The sequence below is a fragment of the Fringilla coelebs genome, assembly GCF_963513975.1.
Source record: "Fringilla coelebs genome assembly, chromosome: 1".
Lineage (NCBI taxonomy): Eukaryota > Metazoa > Chordata > Aves > Passeriformes > Fringillidae > Fringilla > Fringilla coelebs.
In genome coordinates, this window is record NC_140028.1 from 130,520,577 (window position 1) to 130,539,996 (window position 19,420).

General features: G+C 38.6%; 1 protein-coding gene across 2 annotated transcripts in view; it reads right to left on the reverse strand.

The window, feature by feature from the left end:
• Positions 1-19,420, reverse strand: part of CDK14 (cyclin dependent kinase 14) — a 310,575-nt gene that overhangs the window by 61,252 nt on the left and 229,903 nt on the right. For both annotated transcript variants that reach the window (XM_084221582.1, XM_084221583.1), the window contains one exon: positions 2,611-2,750. In XM_084221582.1, coding sequence (XP_084077708.1) covers positions 2,611-2,750 — 140 coding nt within the window. The remainder of the gene's footprint in view (positions 1-2,610; positions 2,751-19,420) is intronic.

The following is a 19,420-nucleotide window of genomic DNA, read 5'->3' on the forward strand; positions in this document are numbered from 1 at the left end:
AACCAGAACAGAAAGTCAAACAATTTTTACTTTTCCAGTGAAGTCTGAGTCACCATATTGTTGTGAAATATTGTGGTTCCAAGGAAACAATTTTCTGATGGAAAATCCTTTGACTGATTCATCCAGTTTGCTTTTCTACCCACATATGAGTCTTTCTCTGGTTTTAAGTGCTAAATCCCAAAATTTACAATTCAGCATTAGACAAAAATATATTCTATGATGAATACTGCTCACTACAGAGATTTGCAAAATCACTGGTGGTGTCCAAATTAGAAAGCACTAATTTTGTTTCTACATAAAGACTCAATAAGACTATATTTAATTAACTATCAATAGTGTTTCTTGATGCAAAATATTAGCAAAGAGAAATAGAATCACAAGAACTGGTAATTTCACTACGCAGTAAACATTTTCCCAACTCTCCAAAGTATATGACTTCTTTGTTTTGTAAATATGTTTACAAGTATATCCAAGTCATACTAAATAGAAATGATTGTAGTATTTGATACTGGGATTGTCCTTTCTTGCATCTGGATTTATGCTTCATAATGATTATCTCTTAGACACAGAAATAGTCTTTCTGTAACTCAAAATTTTACTGGAGGCATTTAGAAGAACCTTGCTTTAAAATATAATGATTTTTCATCTTTATTCTCCCCCCTTCAAAAGGTTTCACTGCTCCTGATGTTTAACGTTATGCAAAGACGTGTTTCTGCCAATGAATATCGCCTTATGGTTATGCTTCTGCAAATAACCTGCTGTGAGCTGATAAAAGGATTAATGCAGCCAAAATTCTTAATCTGTGAAATTACAAATTAAATTCTCATATTAAAAATACCACCCTGAGGTATTTTTTGTGGTTTTAATTCCCCTCTGGTGTTCTGCATACATTGTGCTTGTTAATGACTAGGACAAGACTGTCTCTGTTGGCAGCCTGCTGCAGAGTGATAATGTGTAGGCATTTACTTCACTGATAGAACTGGATTTAACCACTGACTGATAAACTAAGTGGCAAGTGGGTAATAAGTCCATATTAACAGAAAAGTGCTACTGCAGAATTCAGAATTCAAAATCCTGGCTAGACTAAATCACGCAGTCATAAGGATTGAGATGTCACCACTGCAGAGTGATTTTTGTTTTCCATTTGGTGGAAATTGGATAAATGAACTGGCATTCTTGATGTTTCATTAGTTCTGAAGAAAAGAATCTCTGCCTCAGTTTCTGCAAAGGCAGACTTTCAACAGCAGCTGCCTTAACTTACACTAGACATTTAAATTTTCTGCTTATCAAGTACCACAGTCAGCAAACTGAGTGGTGGGTCACCATGGCAGAGGAGGAAAGTGGGAATCTTTTTGCTGTGCCAGAAGACAGTCTGTGACAGTGATGGACAGATATTATTGGTGAGATTAATCTTCATATTATAAAAATGGGAGAGTGCTCTTCAGAGCAGAGCTAGGAGTAGGTACTTGGACAGCCAAGCCACAGAACCAGCTCAAAATGTTACACCACAGCTGTTGAGGATGGGAAAGATAAACTTTAGGAAGACAAAAGTTTTTGTACCAGCACTACTGTAAACAGATTCTACTGTGGATGAATATTCAAAAAGAGAGCTTAGTTTTTAGAAGCAAGCTTTTAAATCAGCTACAGTTACACACATGTTCCATTGTTGCATTTCTGAACTTTCTGCCTTGAGGTACTGGATATAGATCTTTTGCTAATGGATGCATGTTTGAAAAGAAAAAACAACATACAATGCTGTAATGCAAGCATGTGTCTCTTCACCCCATTGAGTTAAAGCAAAATGCTGTTATTCCCTTGTGAAACCTTTAAGTAATAATAGAATCTTCTCTGAAAAAAAAATTATCATTCACGATACTATTTTTCCATAGAATAAATAGCTGTGTGCTTTTAACACTGAAAAACAACATGCAGACATACAATATAAATTATTTTAAATTACTAAAAAGATAATTGTCAGCATTCACAATGATAGGAACATTTCTGCCAAGCCAACCGGAATGCATTCTGTTTAATAAAGGAAGCAAAAGGATGTATGAAAGTAATGAAAGCATTCTTAGTTAAGAATATCATCTGCCATCCTCTTCATACAGTTAATTCAACAAATTAACTGATTGTTTACTTTGTGTTTCCCAGACTTCTGAATGCTGAGTCCTTTCTTAAAGGTTACTGTTGGAACACACAGAGATTCTGTGAATCAAATGCAGCTGGATTTTTATCCTGTGTGCTGCAGCTAGTTAAGAAGTACTGAATGTTATAAGTGAAAAGCACTAAATATGTAAATTGCATTTTTCCTTTTGCTTTATGACAATTCAGAGAATTCTATTGGCTCCACACATAATCAAATACAAAGATAGCAGGCTGCAGACTGCAGAGCAGAGATAGCAAAAAAGAAAAAAAAAAAAAAAAAGAATCCATTTTGTCCTGTGTCAAGCTAACTATGTAATTTCAATCTACACAATTGCAGTCACGTATTTTGTGTGTGGCTGTGTGTGTCCATGAGGCTGCCTGTATGTGGGGGTTACATACACACATGCATCTGCCTGAGCTAGAATCTTTGTTTCTGATCCATTTGGAGGTGGTGATACTCACTATCAGTTAATTCCCATAGCCGTGGGGGCAGATCACTGAAGTACTCGTGGCTCAGAGCTGCCTGTGCTGACAATCTGTTCTTTGGGAAACACTGGAGTAGTTTGGAAGCTAGATCTTCTGCATGGTTCACACAGCTCAGCCTGAAACACAAACAAGAAGGTTTTTCTGGAAAAGAGCATAATTGTTCTGTTTACTAATTCCATCTCCAGTCAGCACAGTTGAAACACCAAGTCTTCACAGCCAGGAGTGCTACCAGGAAAAGTGTTCCTTAGGTTAGGGATTTGATTAATTATTTCTGTATTGACAGCTCCAAATTCATACAAATTTTACAACTGCAGAGCATGTAATACACCATAGCACACATGCCCTGCCTAGTATGCTAAAGCATCATGAGCAATGGCATCTTGAAAGCAGCTGTTTTGATTCATCCATTTACATTTTATTGAGCATACTGACAAACTGAAAATTTACAGTGCTGGAAACAAATGCTTATGAGCATCTCAACACATGAAATCCAAGCTTACAATAACAGCAACATTCACACAACTTTGAGAAGTATAAAATTTTAAAATCCAGTGATGCTTAACATGAAACACATTCATCTTGTTTTACAAAGACATTTGTCTTTCAGGAAGCACTGACTTCTTATTTGTTCATATATTCACATGGCAGGGAATTGACTCCTCATTAAGTGTTAATGCAATGCAAACATTAAATTTAAGTGAGTTATCTTTTCTAAGCTTCCTACAGAAACTGAGAAAACTTACTGTTTCACTGGGAGCTAAATTCTTGGGAATATTATAAGAAAATATAATCTAAAAAGTAATAGACTTGAAGTGGAGACAGTAAAATGGTAACCAGCAAGATGTGGCCTGGGTCTAGTAAGCTACAGCTGCCTCCTAAATTTCCAAAGCCAGCAAGCTTTTTGTAATATGCAGTCAAAAAACACATGCTGAATCTTGTTCACATCATGTTGCTATTATTACTAGGAAACTTCATAAATTCAACCATGCCTTTGCTCAGTAAAGATGTGTTACTAGGTAAATGCCAAATTCTAAAAAAGGTTTTTTCAATGCACTGGTGTCCCAAAACCAGTAGCAAGTAGACTGCAGTCCAAAATAACTCAGCATTTCACAAAGGTTACATTATCCTCTAAAATCAATAATCCTACAGCATGTTTCATGCAAATATTCATTTTTTTCAGCTCAAACTGACTTTCCAGAGAAAAATTCAAGAAGATGGATTAAACAGCATTACTCTTTTATTAGGCTGACAAGGCATGATTTATAAGAAACAGTATAGGCACAGGTGAAAATTGTCTCTTAAACAAAGAACAGACAACACTGAAAACACTAAATAAATAAAAAAGGTTACTGCGGTGAGAAGTTTAAGTTACAAATGTCATAGAGACAACTTTTTGTCCATGTCCATACCATCACATGAAAAACCCCCCTAATTTTAGATATTAATTTTAAATTTTAAAAAAAGGAAAGTCAAAAGCATCTATCCTAAATTATGTACTAGCATATGCATGATATGCTGATATCTGCAATCATTCAAAAAGTATGCCACTGGCTGTCCTTTTAATTTCTAGCAACTGCATGCTAGAAGGAAATTTGAATACTGTGCCTATCTGATCTCTTCTTGAGACTGGCAGGATTTATGTCCAGAAAGTACCCAGGGATGAATTGCTTAGGAGTGCTGACCACTTGAAGGCATTGTATCTCGTCACTCATAATCTTATTGAATTCCCAGGATTAGATTTCAAATTTGCTATTTCAGGTTAAACAGAGGATAAACTCCAGTGCTTCTGATGGGCATATTTTTTTCTGTTTTCATTTTCAGTTTCTGACAAAAGAAAAACATCTTGAATGAAAGACTCATTGCTTATAAATTACATTATAAATTAGAATAATTCCAGACTATTTAAACTACCAGATTGTAGAAAATCTTCAGTAGACTTTTGTGACAACTACAGATAGTTTCATTGCAGAACACAACAAAATACCAAGACAAAAGGTTATTGTTAACAAAGAAAAGGAAAAGGGGTGGCAAATATTCAAGAAGAATTGGTATTAATTCTTCTACACATCCAGAATTTCCATGGAATGGTGGTTATACTGAGTCTGTGAGCCCTGAGTTCTAATCTCCCCTACACCAATGAATCCTTCAGAGATTGTGTCAAACCATTTCACCAATGTAATTTTTCCCTACAGAGGTAGCTGCAAGATTTTAGGAACTACAGTAAATGTGCTCTGTCTTGAATGGGAACTACTGTTAATTCAGAAATATTCACTCACTTAAGTAGTGAAATATTACCCTCCAATATAAGAATTACACCATTCCTTAGCTGATCCATAGTGGAGATGCTAATTAGGTAAAGCAAAGCAAAGCCAAAGAAAATAACATTCAAACATCAACAGATTCTGACTTGCAGGTGAAATTTTGGATGTCATCTGCAGCTCCTCAGAACAGAGTGATGCTACATTTTGACTGCATTAATGGTCACCAGTGTACCTGGCATACTGCTAAGATCTTTTTGCAAAAAATTCAGAAAAACTAATAAAAATGGAACAGGTTTTGAATAGGAACAATTTAGAAAGCCAGTCACCTTCTCAGTTTAGACAAAAAAAAAGAAATCAGTTGAGAACCCAAAGATAAACATCAAATAATGAGCATATTATATATTTAACATACTATAAATCCAACAAAAATTTCTAGGGCTGCAAAATAATCACATCAAGTAATTAAATAATTATGAATAAATCAGTCATAATCAGAACCAGTTTTATAATTAAGAAGACTAAATTCATAGCACAGTCTGCAAAAATATTTCAAAAATATTTTTGAATATTCAAAAATATTCAAAAAATATTTCTGCTATAAATATTAGATCTATCTTCCCTGATCACTTTCTAAGAAGTGCTGGAACTATGGGGTTGGTGTTAGTTGTTTGTCAGTGCTTTGAAGATTCCAGTTGCTACATTATTAGGATTATGTTTCCAAGCATTTATAAATTTCAAACTCAGAAGGGACCATAACGATCAAGTGTCACCTCTTGTGTAATACAGGCCAAAGATCATATGAGTAACTCAGGGATCAAATCACCACTTTCCCCTAGCTCAGCTGTATCTTTAAAGGTCTACATTAAAATTCGAATTTTGTTCATGGAGCCTTGCACAGCAATGAAAAAATTTTTCTCCAAAACTCATGTCTTCTGCAGAAATCACTTCTGGAAATCAGTGGCCACTGCCAAAAGCACATGCATGTGGGCTCCTCAGGTTTTCAGTATTAAAAACCAAGCCCTTAATGGAATGCATGACTAATTTTGCTGCTTTGTTTAAAGACAAGCTATTCTTTACTTGTGAAAAATGTACCATATGATCATGTATTAAAGTTACATCTGCTACATCAGAATTGTTTGGAAAACCCTATTTGGTGTATAACCTCAGTGGTCGGCACATTGGAAAGATTGCTCTGTTTCTCTCCTTTTTTTTTCTTTTCACCAATATTCTCTTTAAAATATCCTCCTTAAAACATTAACAATTTGTCTGATTTAAGTTTGAAATCTGATTCCTCAATAGAGACAAAGGCTAAATTTTCTGATGGGGCTCAGTAGTTAAATACCTAATACAGAAGTTAACAAAAAGAACTGAAGGAGAAAAAGATTTCATTTTTAAATACACCTCTTTCAGTACGAGACAGGATGGAATTTCATACAATATGGCTTTGTGTCTAAAACATAATAGCATGTTTTGTCTCACAGCAGTTGGGCCATATAGGAACTTGGCATGCATGATATGGCGAGTCTCAATATTCACGCTTCACTTACTGTCACACTAATCACTGAGGAATAGTTACTAGCCATGACAGCATACATACTTTCAGAAAATGTGGTGTACAGCAGAATACAGAGAAACCTTTGGCAATGAGCATTAAACAACATGTAGATACTGTTTTGAGAAATACTGGGAATACTTTTACATACCTACTCTGATGACATTTGTGAAACACATTGATTTTCAATTTAATCCCAAATGCTATATACAGCCTTAGCTCAAGAAAAACAAACACCATATGAACCTGTCTCACTTGAAATATATATGAATCTGACTAGACTTGAGCAGTTGTAAATCTCATTGGATTACAAGAATTTGATTTAATTTCAGAAAACAGGCTTAAATGTCTTTCTACTGCTGAGGAAGGTCAGTATTTGGTCAAGCAGAACATGACTAAGATCACTGAAGTTTGGTTTAAGCTCTTAAGAAAAAAAAAGTTTGGGGCATGTGCAGTGAACTTCTGAACTTGGGGTGATTTGCTTTTAAATGCAATGAAGAAGGCAGTTCAAATTCACATTAATAATTAAGACAAATGGGCATTAAAACAAATGGAGATAATATGCTGTCTATATGCTCCTAGCGGCATGAGGTAAATACTTCCCAAAGCAAAAATCATTTACTGTGCACATTTTCCATGTGAAGATATGATTCTTGCAGTGTATCATTAATTTATTTCTCAACTGGCATTTATAGCATGGCCTAGAGGAGTGAGGCACCTAGTTCCCTTTGGAAATTTCAGCTCTCTCTTTATTCTAAGCAAGCTCCTGCAACCTGAAGTGCTGAAAGACAAAACCACAGTTAACCTAACAATCAACATCATTTAGCAGAGCTTAATGGTATGAAGAGAAGTAACAAATTGGTGTGCATCAGGCAGGCCAGGTGGTAGCTGGCAGCCCTCCCAGCTCATCTCACAGAGGATGCTCTGCTCCCCTCAGCAACAGGGCTCCTGCACAGTCCCAGTGCTAGCTCACCTCCCAGAGTCACTGCCACAGTGGCTGTATTCCCCATTTGCACCCAGGGCTGCTTGAGCACAGCAGCCTTTCCCCCTCATGCCAGGCTTTAGCCTCTCTCTTTAGCTCTGTACAGCACCGTGCATTGTAGTTAACACTTTGCAAGAGCACTGTCCTCCAGCCAGCCGATACAGAAACGTGTGCCTTGACAGCCAGTGCCTCTGAACCTCCACGTGATCCTGTAGCGGCAGCAGCGATGTGAAACGCGAATCAGAGCAGGGCCTACCCGAGCAGCATTTCCCCTTTTCGAGCTCCAGCAGCCTTTCTGTTGTTCCCACCATGCAGAGAACACCTACTGTCTTCAAAGAGCCGCCGTGCCAGCTCCAGCGCGCAGGAGCCGCTTCCCTAACGGGCCCAGGGTGCCTCCACGGAGCTTTGGAGGGTTTATTTAGCCATCAAGAAACCACCACAACAAGTGAACGCAAGTTTTGATGCCAGGCTTTTAGCTTTTGATACAGATGAAGGCATAAAGGAGTACATCAAGATGAGAATATAACAGAGCAAAGATGTTATCATTTTTTCAGTGTTTTACACAAAGTGTATCGAGGACTAAAACTGATGAACAAAGACAGACAAAATCATTTGAAGGCTCACTCAAGCAGTGTTTTACTTGTTGCTGATCAATCACAAAATACAGAATTTGCTCCACAGCACAACATAGAGGTACCTCAAGCCAAACTACAGAGTAAATAATACAATCAAACCGAGCCAGTGTGACATGTCACTGTTGGGACTGTACCCCACGCCTGCATGGGGCTGCCAACAGCAGTCCTGGCTTGTGCACACTCCCTGGAAACACATGCCTCCAAACACCCAGTGCCCCTCTTGCTCTTCCCAAATTGAGATGTTGGCAACAGTTTAGACTCAGAAACACTGAGCTCTCTACACATGCAGGGTAGGAAAATCCAGTCTCCAGACTCCCTTGGCCATCACTTTAATTGCACACCTCTAGCTCAGCACCTGAATAGAAGCCAGGTTGCCACATGAGCACAGTGACTTGCTCTTGGATGGGCTAGGCTGGGACAGAGCCTGCCCTGGCTCTAACATGTATAACATGGATATACTGCTCCCAGAGTCTGTCCTTGCTCTGAGCTCCTGCAAACACTGCATGCCAGAGTCTTCAGGCCACTGTGATTTCCATGGTGGTGTACGATACAATCTCTTTGGAAATTTAAAAATTAGTTCGATCCCCCTTAATTATATTACTATATTACAGCATCAGAAGTCTTATCCACTGAAGTACTGAAAAGGTGGTCAAAATATTTATTATTACAATAAAGGCCATGACAACCAATGATAAGTATTCACTGATATGGAACAGAGATGAAAATAACATTGTCAGTGCTGATTCCTTGGCATTGCTGGTAATGTCGGTGTAGCAGAGGTTTTGGAAAGCTGTGGAGGGAAGTTCATTCAGTGCATTCCAGGAAGGTAATGAGAACCCTGGCCCATCTCAAGGAATTCTTATTTGACATTTGCCCAGATGCCATGAGTAGGAAAGCAGCCAAGATAAATAGCATTTCAGGAAAAAAGGTGAACCCAACAAATGAAGGTTCTAGCAATATAGACAACTAATTTTTCTATTTTAATTAATGTAGATTTAGCCCTACGTTTAATTAACGTAGATTTAGATAATGGCATATACTTGGTAAATTCTACTGACCCAGAAGATAAACCAAATTACAGTTGCAGCTCCTGAACTCCTCAGGACAGAGAATTAAGAAACTTAAACTGCTCGTGAGTCAGATTAGGCTTCAGAGACTCAGTTTGGTCACACCTAAGCTAGAGAATGAAGTGTTTCAACCTCTCAAGGCAATTCACTTCTGACAACAGCCATTATGCTCAATTACAACTTGATTTGTATGTTTCATCACCAAATGCAACTCAAGACAAAAACTTAGATATGAGTCTATTTCTCCCTGACTATTTTGCACTAGCTTTGATGTGTTTTAGTGCCTGTTTCAGATGTGTTACTGTATTTCTTCAAAACAATGATGCTTGTGATTTCCAGCTTGGAAGGCATGCTTCATAGAGGAAGCAGAACATTATCACCATTACAGAACACACCCCTTTTAAAAACTGAATTTGGTTGATTTAATGATTAAAAGTTAAGCTGAAGGAGAACCAGTCAATGTACAACAGACCTAAAAGTATTCTGAGTTCTGTGAGACCTAGCTCTTGCTCTGATGCCTCAGAATAAATATGCTGAGCTATGAAACCTTCCAAAGAAACACAGCACCAACTATTGAGAGCTTTGGGCAGGAAGACTGCTTACACTGTTCATTGACAATACTGCAGATATTTTTCCTACTTGTTTCTTCCAACTCTGACACAGAGTAAGGTTTACATTTGATGCTCATCATCTTTTTGCCAGAATAACATATGCTGGAGCATCAAATGAAGCAAGAAGTATGGAGTCTACATGGTAGACACTGAAGAGAAGAAGAGTTTATTTAAACAGCAAACATGCAATGAATGTGCAGTGATAACATACCCTAAGCTATTGAGAATGTGGTGTTGTGTGGTATGATCACATAACCCCCTTAATTCCTAGGCATTCTGAGATTGCATAGCCTAGGCAGCAGAACTGCTGGGAACAGTGCATACACTGGTATACAGTGTTTTGCTACTGTTTAAAACCAGAACTAAGTAAAGAAACTGAAAGAAGACTACCTTTTGTAATTCACATTATTTCACTCAGTTTTCAGCAGTTTCTCTTAGATACAGGTTTTTCCCAGAAAAAGTATTTCCTAAGAAATTTTAATTAGAACATACCTTACTATTTTGTCCCAGAAAGAATTTAGCAATTACTTCTTTTTGATTTTACATGGCACCACTAATCAACTATTTTAATTCTGTCAGCATCCCAATTAGCCCAGTATTAAAGATACTAATTATGGAAGACATAGTACATTACTTACACCACAGCAGACCACTACTGAATATTCCAGATTCATAGTTGACTGGAAGATCTTTGCTGTAAGTGCAATTAATGAAGAAAAACAACACAGTGGTGACATCTAGTCAGAAGCTTTTGATTATTCTGAAATTCTTTAAAGGGTGTGAATCTTCTGATCAAGGTGAATGTTTTTTAAAGGCTGTCTGTATGCACCTCAGAAAATTGAACAGAATAACCTTGGAAAATAAACAGAGCTAAAAATAATTACTAACACCCCAATCATTTTATGAGCTATTATTTCACCAGAAAATGGAGAAAATATAACTTTAATCCTGAACAAAACTCTCCAAGGTTTATGCTCTCTATAAACCTTTCAGTGAGAACTGAAAATATAAGTTAGTAATGCAGTAAATGCCCTAACAAATATATCAGATTTTTCACTTAATGCTTTTTACAGGCTTAAACCAAACTGAGTGAAAGAAAATCACCTTTTACAGTTTGACTTTTAAAGGAAGAATGCCTTTCTGTTATGCTTTTTAAAATAAGGCATGGTGAATTTATATCAACTTCAGTGAATCTTGGGGCATGATAAAAGGAAGAAAAAATATAGCAGTGGAGTTAACATTCCATAGTATTCTTTCTTTATGTATTTATTTCCTCACTGGCTGGACATAAGCAAAAAAAAAAAAAAAAAAGAAAAAAAAGCAGGGAATAAGCCCCCACCACCCCCCAGCACAGAAATTAAACCTTTGGCACACAATGCAGTCAAAGCTCTGTGTTTTTCCTCATGCCACCCTTGACAACCTGAATTGCTTCTCTCCAGATAAATCCATGCAAAAGATACTCTGAAGAAAAAAAACCAAGCTCTCATTTTCAAATTTGTCAACTGGGTGCACCCATTAGGGAAGGAAACAAAGTCTTCCTAATTTTCCCTTATCCAGCTGTTTTCCTGGGCCTATTACCTTTATAAGGCAAACAAAGACAGAACTAAGTGCCAGTAAATAAACATTAACACTGCTCTGTGAATCTCTACCCTTTTGTCTGATATTTTATCGTCTGGGGTTTAAGAAGTTTTAATTTCATTCTAATGTAAATAAGAACTGGTTTGTTTGCTCAGTACTTCAACAAGAATTTGTGACAAGGTTGCAGCACGCAGGCAGTGCCCTGAGAAGGGTGACCTCGCTCGAGTCAGCGAAGCCAAAGATCATTTATCAGAGTTAACCTACAAATCTGTCCTGCTGGGGCCTCAGATCCATCAACCACTTGGAAGCAGCTACTTGCCCTGTCCTCCCACTGCTGCCTAAAACATTGCACGGGTCTGATCTTTTCTATTGCTGTGTACCTCTCAGCTAATAAAATATATTTCTGTGGCTATGGAACTAACAGGAGTACTTTGTATTTATTTATACAGCTCATTAAAGGCGGAGAGAGATTTGGAGGCAGAGAGAATGCCCCAAGCCTGGAAAGCTCAGGAAGACAGACCCCAGGCACATGCATGTATTTAACTTTATGCAGATGAGTTGCCTGGCTGAACCCAAGGAGACTGAGCAATTATGTAAAAGCAGGCATCCTGGCCTTTTTGCAACTGTGCTCCCAAGCTAAGGCATGAGAGGGAAATGATGCAGGACTAGTAAATACTGAGAGGAAGAGACTGAAATGGTTTTAATGAGGGCGTATGGGCAATATAGTCAAGCTCTGCAGTCAAGAACACTTAATTAGGTATTATTATGTCTGTATTTAGACAGATTTACATCACATAGAGCTAGCTGCAGGTCCCTGACCCTCAGGCACTTGGTTCAGGTGACAGAGGGTAGGACACCACCTTCACACCAGCACTGCGGTGGAGAAAGCACTGCTCCCCCGCCAGATCCAGGGGGATTTAGCACACCACTTTCTCCTGATTTAGCACACCACTTTCTCCTGATTTAGCACACCACTTCCTCTTTACATTAATGCAGATAGAAACTTTCTAAAGTGAACTTTAGGTCCTCTTTGAGTAGGGAGAACCAGTCAGGCTGAAAATCCAGTGTCTGACACCAAAGGCAGTAATACTCATTAAGAGACAAATATGCTTGTGCTAATGTAGGAACTTGACTTTGAACTTGAACAGGGGAAAAAAACCCAGGTTTCTCATGCAGGGACCACCATGAAAGGAGAACACAGTGATCTCTCTAGTACTCAATTTGGAGGCAATGTAACATTATTTTGCGTTGTTTTTTTTTTTTAAAGGGGAACATTAGGTACCCACACATACCTGTATTGAAATGTCTTTCTAAAAAGTTGCATGAATTTAACACGTGTTTATGTTTTTATCTATAAACATCTTGGAGGTGAATCAGCAAGTCACGAACTCCACCTATTTTAGCCACCAATTAGTGAAATACATGGATCTTAAGTGCCTGTACTTATATTTGTGTGAAGATGTAGTGCTGACACTCAGAAATTGGCTTGCAGTAGGGAAGAACTCAACCCTGAACTATTTTTGCAAATCCTATCCTGTCAAAGTATCATGAAAGAGATTCAGCTAAGCAGGGAGTTACTGCTATTTAGGCATAAATCAGCATAGGTGATTTAAGAGCTAAAATCAAAATTTTTATCTATGAAAGTGACCACTAAAGGTCAGATTTCCCAAAGAGCCAGCTATCACTAAAAATTGACTGCCAGCAGAGCTCAGGCCGCTTCTAACAATGAAAAAAAGCAAGTGGATTCTCAAAAGATATTGCACACATAGAACTGTGAAATCCATGAAGCTCTGGTCACGTGTGCTGCCATTGAAGGTAGGTAAATAAACATCTGGGTCTCATTTTAGGGTGTTAAATGAATATTAGGCTTTTGCAAAAGCAGATATTTGAGGCTGACAAGTCCTAGCAGATTCCAAACTGAGAACAAGAAGCCTGGAGTCAAGGACCACAAACAACTGATAAATTCACTATCTGGGCATAAACCCATCTGATTCCCAGAAAGGAAAGCAGCAGTTCTGAGTCTGCCTGAACTATCTAGGGGACATGAGAGGGCTTAAATATGAGAAAGAGATCACTGATTTAAAAACAGGGAATAGGAGCTTTGTGAAGAAAGAGAGGAAGAGGGAAAATTATGGAGGATTTTGAAAAGGATAAGAAGGGGCTCAAAAATGATGGAGTAAAACAGATGGTGTTGGGATGAGAATTAAGCAATACACAAAACACCTCCTGAATTTACTGGTTGCTTGTTATATGATCTGAAGAAAGATGTTGATCAAGAGAGGACGTAAGAAGTCTATTAAGATAATCAAGATCAGAATGACAAAGTTAGTTGGGAAGACAAGAAAGTATCTTGGAAAAGCTGGAAAGAAAAAAAAGGTAAAATGTATACATCGTTCTGGATGCACAGGATAGGGATGTTTCTTATTTTTCTTTTCCTAAGACTTTAGGCCCAAGTGACAAAGAATCCTAGCAGTGCAAGCAGGGAGCTTCACCAGGAATATTCTCAGGTGTGCACAGGGAATAGTAGGAATCTCTCTGCTGAAGCCTTACTGCTGAATTGAATTCACAGGGCTGGTCAAAGAGCCCGACTGCTCCACTACTGAGTGTCCACATTGCCCCTGGATCATTTTGCCCATGTTAGCAGCATGCTCCAGACCCACTCCTGGACACAGTCCAGGAACAGCCCATGCCAGGGACCATTCCCAGGATGCAGCAGGTTCTATGCTCCTTCCTACAAGCAAGGCATCCCAGATATTACACTAGAACACACAATTCCTATGGTCTGCAACATGTGTTACTTTACTCTGGAAATTTTGATTTAAAAACCTAAGGCTGAACTGCCCCAAAATAATAACTGCACCTGCAGCTGCATGGGGACCACTTAAAGCCCACAGGGGATGCATGCCCAAGTGTTACTTAGCACAGCTGTAGCCAAGGTCTGTCACATGGCCTCGGGGCCAGCAGATAGTCCCTGGCTCTGCTTTAGTTTGCAGTACAGACGTGGGCTGTAGCTGACAGAAAAATGATATTCACCAAACACTCTCTGTCAACATCTCAGGAAAATTCATGCCCTCATGGTTGCTGAATAAAGCTTGACTCAAGGGCACTGTAAGGATCAAATATGAAAGAAATAAAAGGAATGTAACAGTATTCTGCAAAAGTCATAATGCTGAAGGATAGCCAATAATGATCCAGACCATGATTTTTTAATGTCAGGGTGGTGAAATTAGTTTGGGGCACACTAACAGTGTATAGTAATAAACAGAACTTTAAAACTGCCATAAAATCTAACCAAAGAAGGCAACGCAAAAGTGATGGTCCATTCTCAACATGCAATGATGCAGGAGTGAAAAGAATAAATTTAACCTACTTTTACAATATTTCCTTACCAGGGACCATGGAAAACCAAATATCTGTACCACAGATATCAAAACAGTATCAATCTTTTAAAACTATTCTGTATTCCCAAACAACAGGGACACAAAAGCAAACAATACATTTATAAGAATGTCACAGAAGTAAAAATTTTATTTTTTCAATTTAAATTCTTTGCAGTAGGATTCTGAGTTTACAAATCCAACATGAAAAATTAGGTCCTTTATTCATTTGTATTTTCAGCCTCCTATTGCAGCAGTGATCATAAAACAAACACAGCTGGCATCTTTATTATTTTATTCACTGAAGGATTTAGCTGGACAAACATCACAAAGATGGTGGCTGTTTTCATTGAATTTATGATCAAATATGCTCCAGCATAAGATCAACTCTGTTACATCAATTATTATGAGATGTGAATAATTTAACAGAAAGTTGTCTATTTGTAAATCAGATCTTAGGGATAGAAATTCAGCTGAGGTAGCAGCCAGTGGATATACACTGTATTACAGAATTTAAAAGGATGCCAGCTTTTTGTGAGTCACATTTAGTGATAAACACTGGCATTTATATTTGGCTATCTAGTGAGCTGCTAATTCAGGCAAAAGATTTCAGAATTTTATTTTAAACGTTAATTAAATTCATCTTTATCAGAGGACAATTTAACTTTACTGATGCTTTTCAAAATTACAGAATATATTTCCTATAAAGACTTAATTAAAAATAACAAACAAACTACCATCAACCCCATCTTTTGGGTTTTTTTCCCATAGATTTTCACCAGAGTGTGTTGTTCAGCCTAATGCCGGGAGAGCTATAATAATTTTAACGCAGAATGTGTGCCTTAGGATATGGGATTGACTCAGTGCCTGAAAGAAAAAGGTCAGTTCCCTTTGGAACCACTTGCCTCTTTGCCCTCCAGCAATGACAGGTGCACCAGCCCTGTGCTGGGGCTCGTTATTCACAGTGTGCTGCTGCAGATACATAATCTAACCTCTCTGGTTTAATGCAGCAGCAGGGTGAGAGTCTCCCATCTTCCCATTCTGACATGGGTCAAGCAGGCACTGAACACATACACATGATGACCTGCTTGCAGCCAGCATCTTGTACAAATCCTCAAACAATAGCTTAAAACTTTCTTGGCCAGTTTCATTTAAAGAAATCACTGAATTTAAGGATTAAACTGTTTGGCTGCCAAATAACTTAACGTTATGAAAAAATCGCTGTTCTTACCAGTCTCCTACAATGATATGTGTTTCTGTGTCACTAATTAAAAAAAAGAGAACCTGCGTGAAAAAGCAAAAATTCTCATTTCTCTGCACTATATAGCAGGCAAGATGTCAGAAATCTTTAGGCAGATACATGAGACAACACACCCAAAAATGCAGGAAAGGAAGCGATTAAGATTTTCTTGAATGAATTTGGAGAGACAGTCAGGGGAGATGTTCATGAATGGTAATACCTGAATACCAGTGATCTTGCCATGGAAAATGTGGTGGTCAAAAAACCACTAAAACCCCTACATGAAATCCTCATAAAAGTCAGTATTTGCCTAAGGCAAAGATAGTTTACGATGTTTATATCGCTGCAGAAATCTTAACTATTGTCATAAGTCTCTGGCTGGCAGCAGAGATGAACAGCATGAGTTCTGAGATTGGCTTAAACCATCTGCAGGGGTGACAAACCCCAGGAACATTTTTCATATTTTTATACTTACTGCCTGTCTGCATCATCTCTCAAAATTATCTGTGTTTCTGAGACCCCAAGATGAGAATCAAAGGAACTGTTCAGTTAAAGAAAAATTATCTGTAATACAGAACAAACAGCAGAGGATAATATCAAGCCACATAATCCAAGAGCAGTTGCTTTGCACTAAGCACTTTTGAATGCCAACCCAGTTCTCAAGTTGCCTATCATTTTCACTCTCCTTTTGGAAAAATCTTGCCTTTACTGGCTACATGCAAATAATGAGAGAGCCAGCAGCAAGGTCTACTTTATTTATATGACTACCTTCAGAGTATATCTTTAATTCCTTATACAAATATTTCTAAAACATATCTTAGAGACTCAATTTTGTCAGCAATGGCATTATCTGGAGAAGAGAGATTTCAGCAGATAAGCCAACAGCACAGAATTCAAGCAAGAGGGCAGAATTCAGAATGTGAGGATATAATGATGCCTGGTGCCTCTGATCAGAAAGTATTAGACTTCAAACCAAGAAATGAACACAGACACCATGGCAGCATATGAGTAACAGACTACCAAAAACATAATTCTGAGAAATTAATAAAACACTGGCATGTAGAAATGCAAGGAGAAAGAACAACTGGAAACATCTGAAGAGCTTATCAGAAAGTACTCAAAAAGACTAATGAAGAACATACATTGAAAAAAAGCCATACCTAGAAACACCAAATAAACATGTCTATCTGATATACGTCTCAATATCCAAAGGAATTCTTAAGGAATTAGAGAGGATAGCAAACAAATGTAAGGCATCCCTTAAAAGTCTTTCCAGGAATTCTACACAAGAATAGCCAGCTCTCTTCCTTCATTTCTCTTCATAGGCTTATTACTGTAGATATGCTACTGTAACATTATCTAATTTTGCTCTGTGTTCTAAAGTATGGTACTAGGCTTAAAAAAATGCAAATATATGCCCACACTTCCTTTCTGGTTTTCAAATAAGAGAAGCTTGGCAAATATTTGTTGGACACTGACACACAACATAGAAGGAAAGTATAGACAACAGAAACAAAAGACAACATGGACAAAAAATTAGACTTCAGAAGAAATAAGACAAAATGGCAATCAAAAGAAGAGGTGACTAATGAATAAGACATCATATAAATTATTTTTTGAAAGCGGACTTAATAATTGGTGGAACAAAACTACAAAAGATAATGCTTGATGCAATTTCTATTAAAAAATCTTGCTCTGTGGACGGACTCCAAAGACCTGGGGTGTGATACACTGTCTCAAACACTGAAAACTGGCTGCCAGACCATAAGCAAAGGGTAATGATGAGTGGCAATGTGTTGAGTTGGAAGGGAAGTGTCCAGCTGTGTGCCAGAGGGATTAGCGTTAGTCACAGTTTTATTTAACATCTTTATTAATGACCTGGTCTAAGGGATACCCTGCATACTGAATCAACTCTTAGATGATGCTAAAGGCTGAAAAAACCACAAAAGACAAATACATTAGTACAAAGAAACTAACAGTAATCAGACATGTGGGCAGAAAATCTAAGATAGAGCATAGAACACTACAAACAATTATTTCCCCAGAAAAATAACCCCAAATATGGATAGGTCCAGAGTTAACAATGCCAACAAACTCTATTCCAATGCCAGATACTGAATAAAATGTTGCAGAAAACAGCAAGGAACATGCATGTACATTGGGGCTGTATTTTCACTGCTGTCATGGATGGGACAAGGTACAGGGCAGTAACGATGTAATTTTAGCAATGAAGCAGCATAGAGTTATTAGTACTCTGAAACAAAAATTACAAAAGCTTTTGTGGTCCAGTTTAGGAGGCTTATTAGTATTTTTAACGGGGACAAGAGGATGTAACACCAAACCTAGAGCTTAGCAACACAAAAGAGGGGGAATTTAGAATAAAGCAAGCATAAATTGACTGTCAGGATAAACATGGTATCAATGAGGTCTGTTAGGAATAGTCTTCCCCCCAGGTTTGCAAAGGTATAGCATTATAGCACTTTGCGGTTGCTCCAATTTGAAAGAAAGATTGGAATATAGATCAGGAAGGATTTTTCAGCTTGGCGAAGGGATAAGTGGAGAAACTGCGGAGATGTTTCTCAGCGCTTGGCTTCAATCAGCATCCCGAAATTGCGCACCGCGAGCTGACAATCCCCGCGGCGCGGGGGGCTCAGCGCCGGCGGAGCTGCGCGCACACAGAACGGCGCTAATGGGCGCAGGGAAAGGCGCTCATGTGGAAACGAGCAGCCTCCGCCACCCCGAAATTAATTTATAATTAATAAAAATTAATTTTACCATTGAAATGGTAATGGATTAATTACTAAACCCCGCTAAGCGGAGAATGAACAACAAAAGGCGCTGCTGGGCTGCGGGCGCCCCCTGGCGCGGGCAGCGCGGCACTGCAGCGGGGGAGGGGCGGGCGGGACCGCGCCTTCCATCGCGGGGCATGTCGCGACATGACTCCCCACACCCCTCCTCGGGCAAGCGCCTGTTCATGGGAAATAGGAGAAAAAAACCCGAAAATACAAAATGCTTTTTGTTCCCAGTGCAGCAGTATCGCTGCAAACCTTCAGGAGGCAGAGGCAGGTTTATTCGCCTATTTACAAATACTTCCAAAAAACATTTTCATCCTGTCTCCACTACCCGCCCCTGCTGCCCCAGCGTCATCCGTGGCTCCTCCTGGCCCCAGCACGCAGAGCACACAGCCAGCCCACCTCCGCTCGGTACTGCCTGAAATCTTTATTGCTTCTTGGGTTTCTCCATCAGAAAGGTTTCTGCAGCCACAGCACTAAACCTTTTTGTTTCTATTGTGCTGGAGAGCTCGAGTATTCCTTCAGTGGTACTAGGGACTATGTTACAATGAGCAGTGCTGGTGAAGGGACAGGAGGTGAGGAGATAAAAGTGACAATTAGAAGAGTGCTTTTTCTTTAATCAAAACCCAGTTAAGGCAAAGATTTTCTTAAAAATCCACACAACAGAACCCCAAGCCAAAAATGCTTCCCA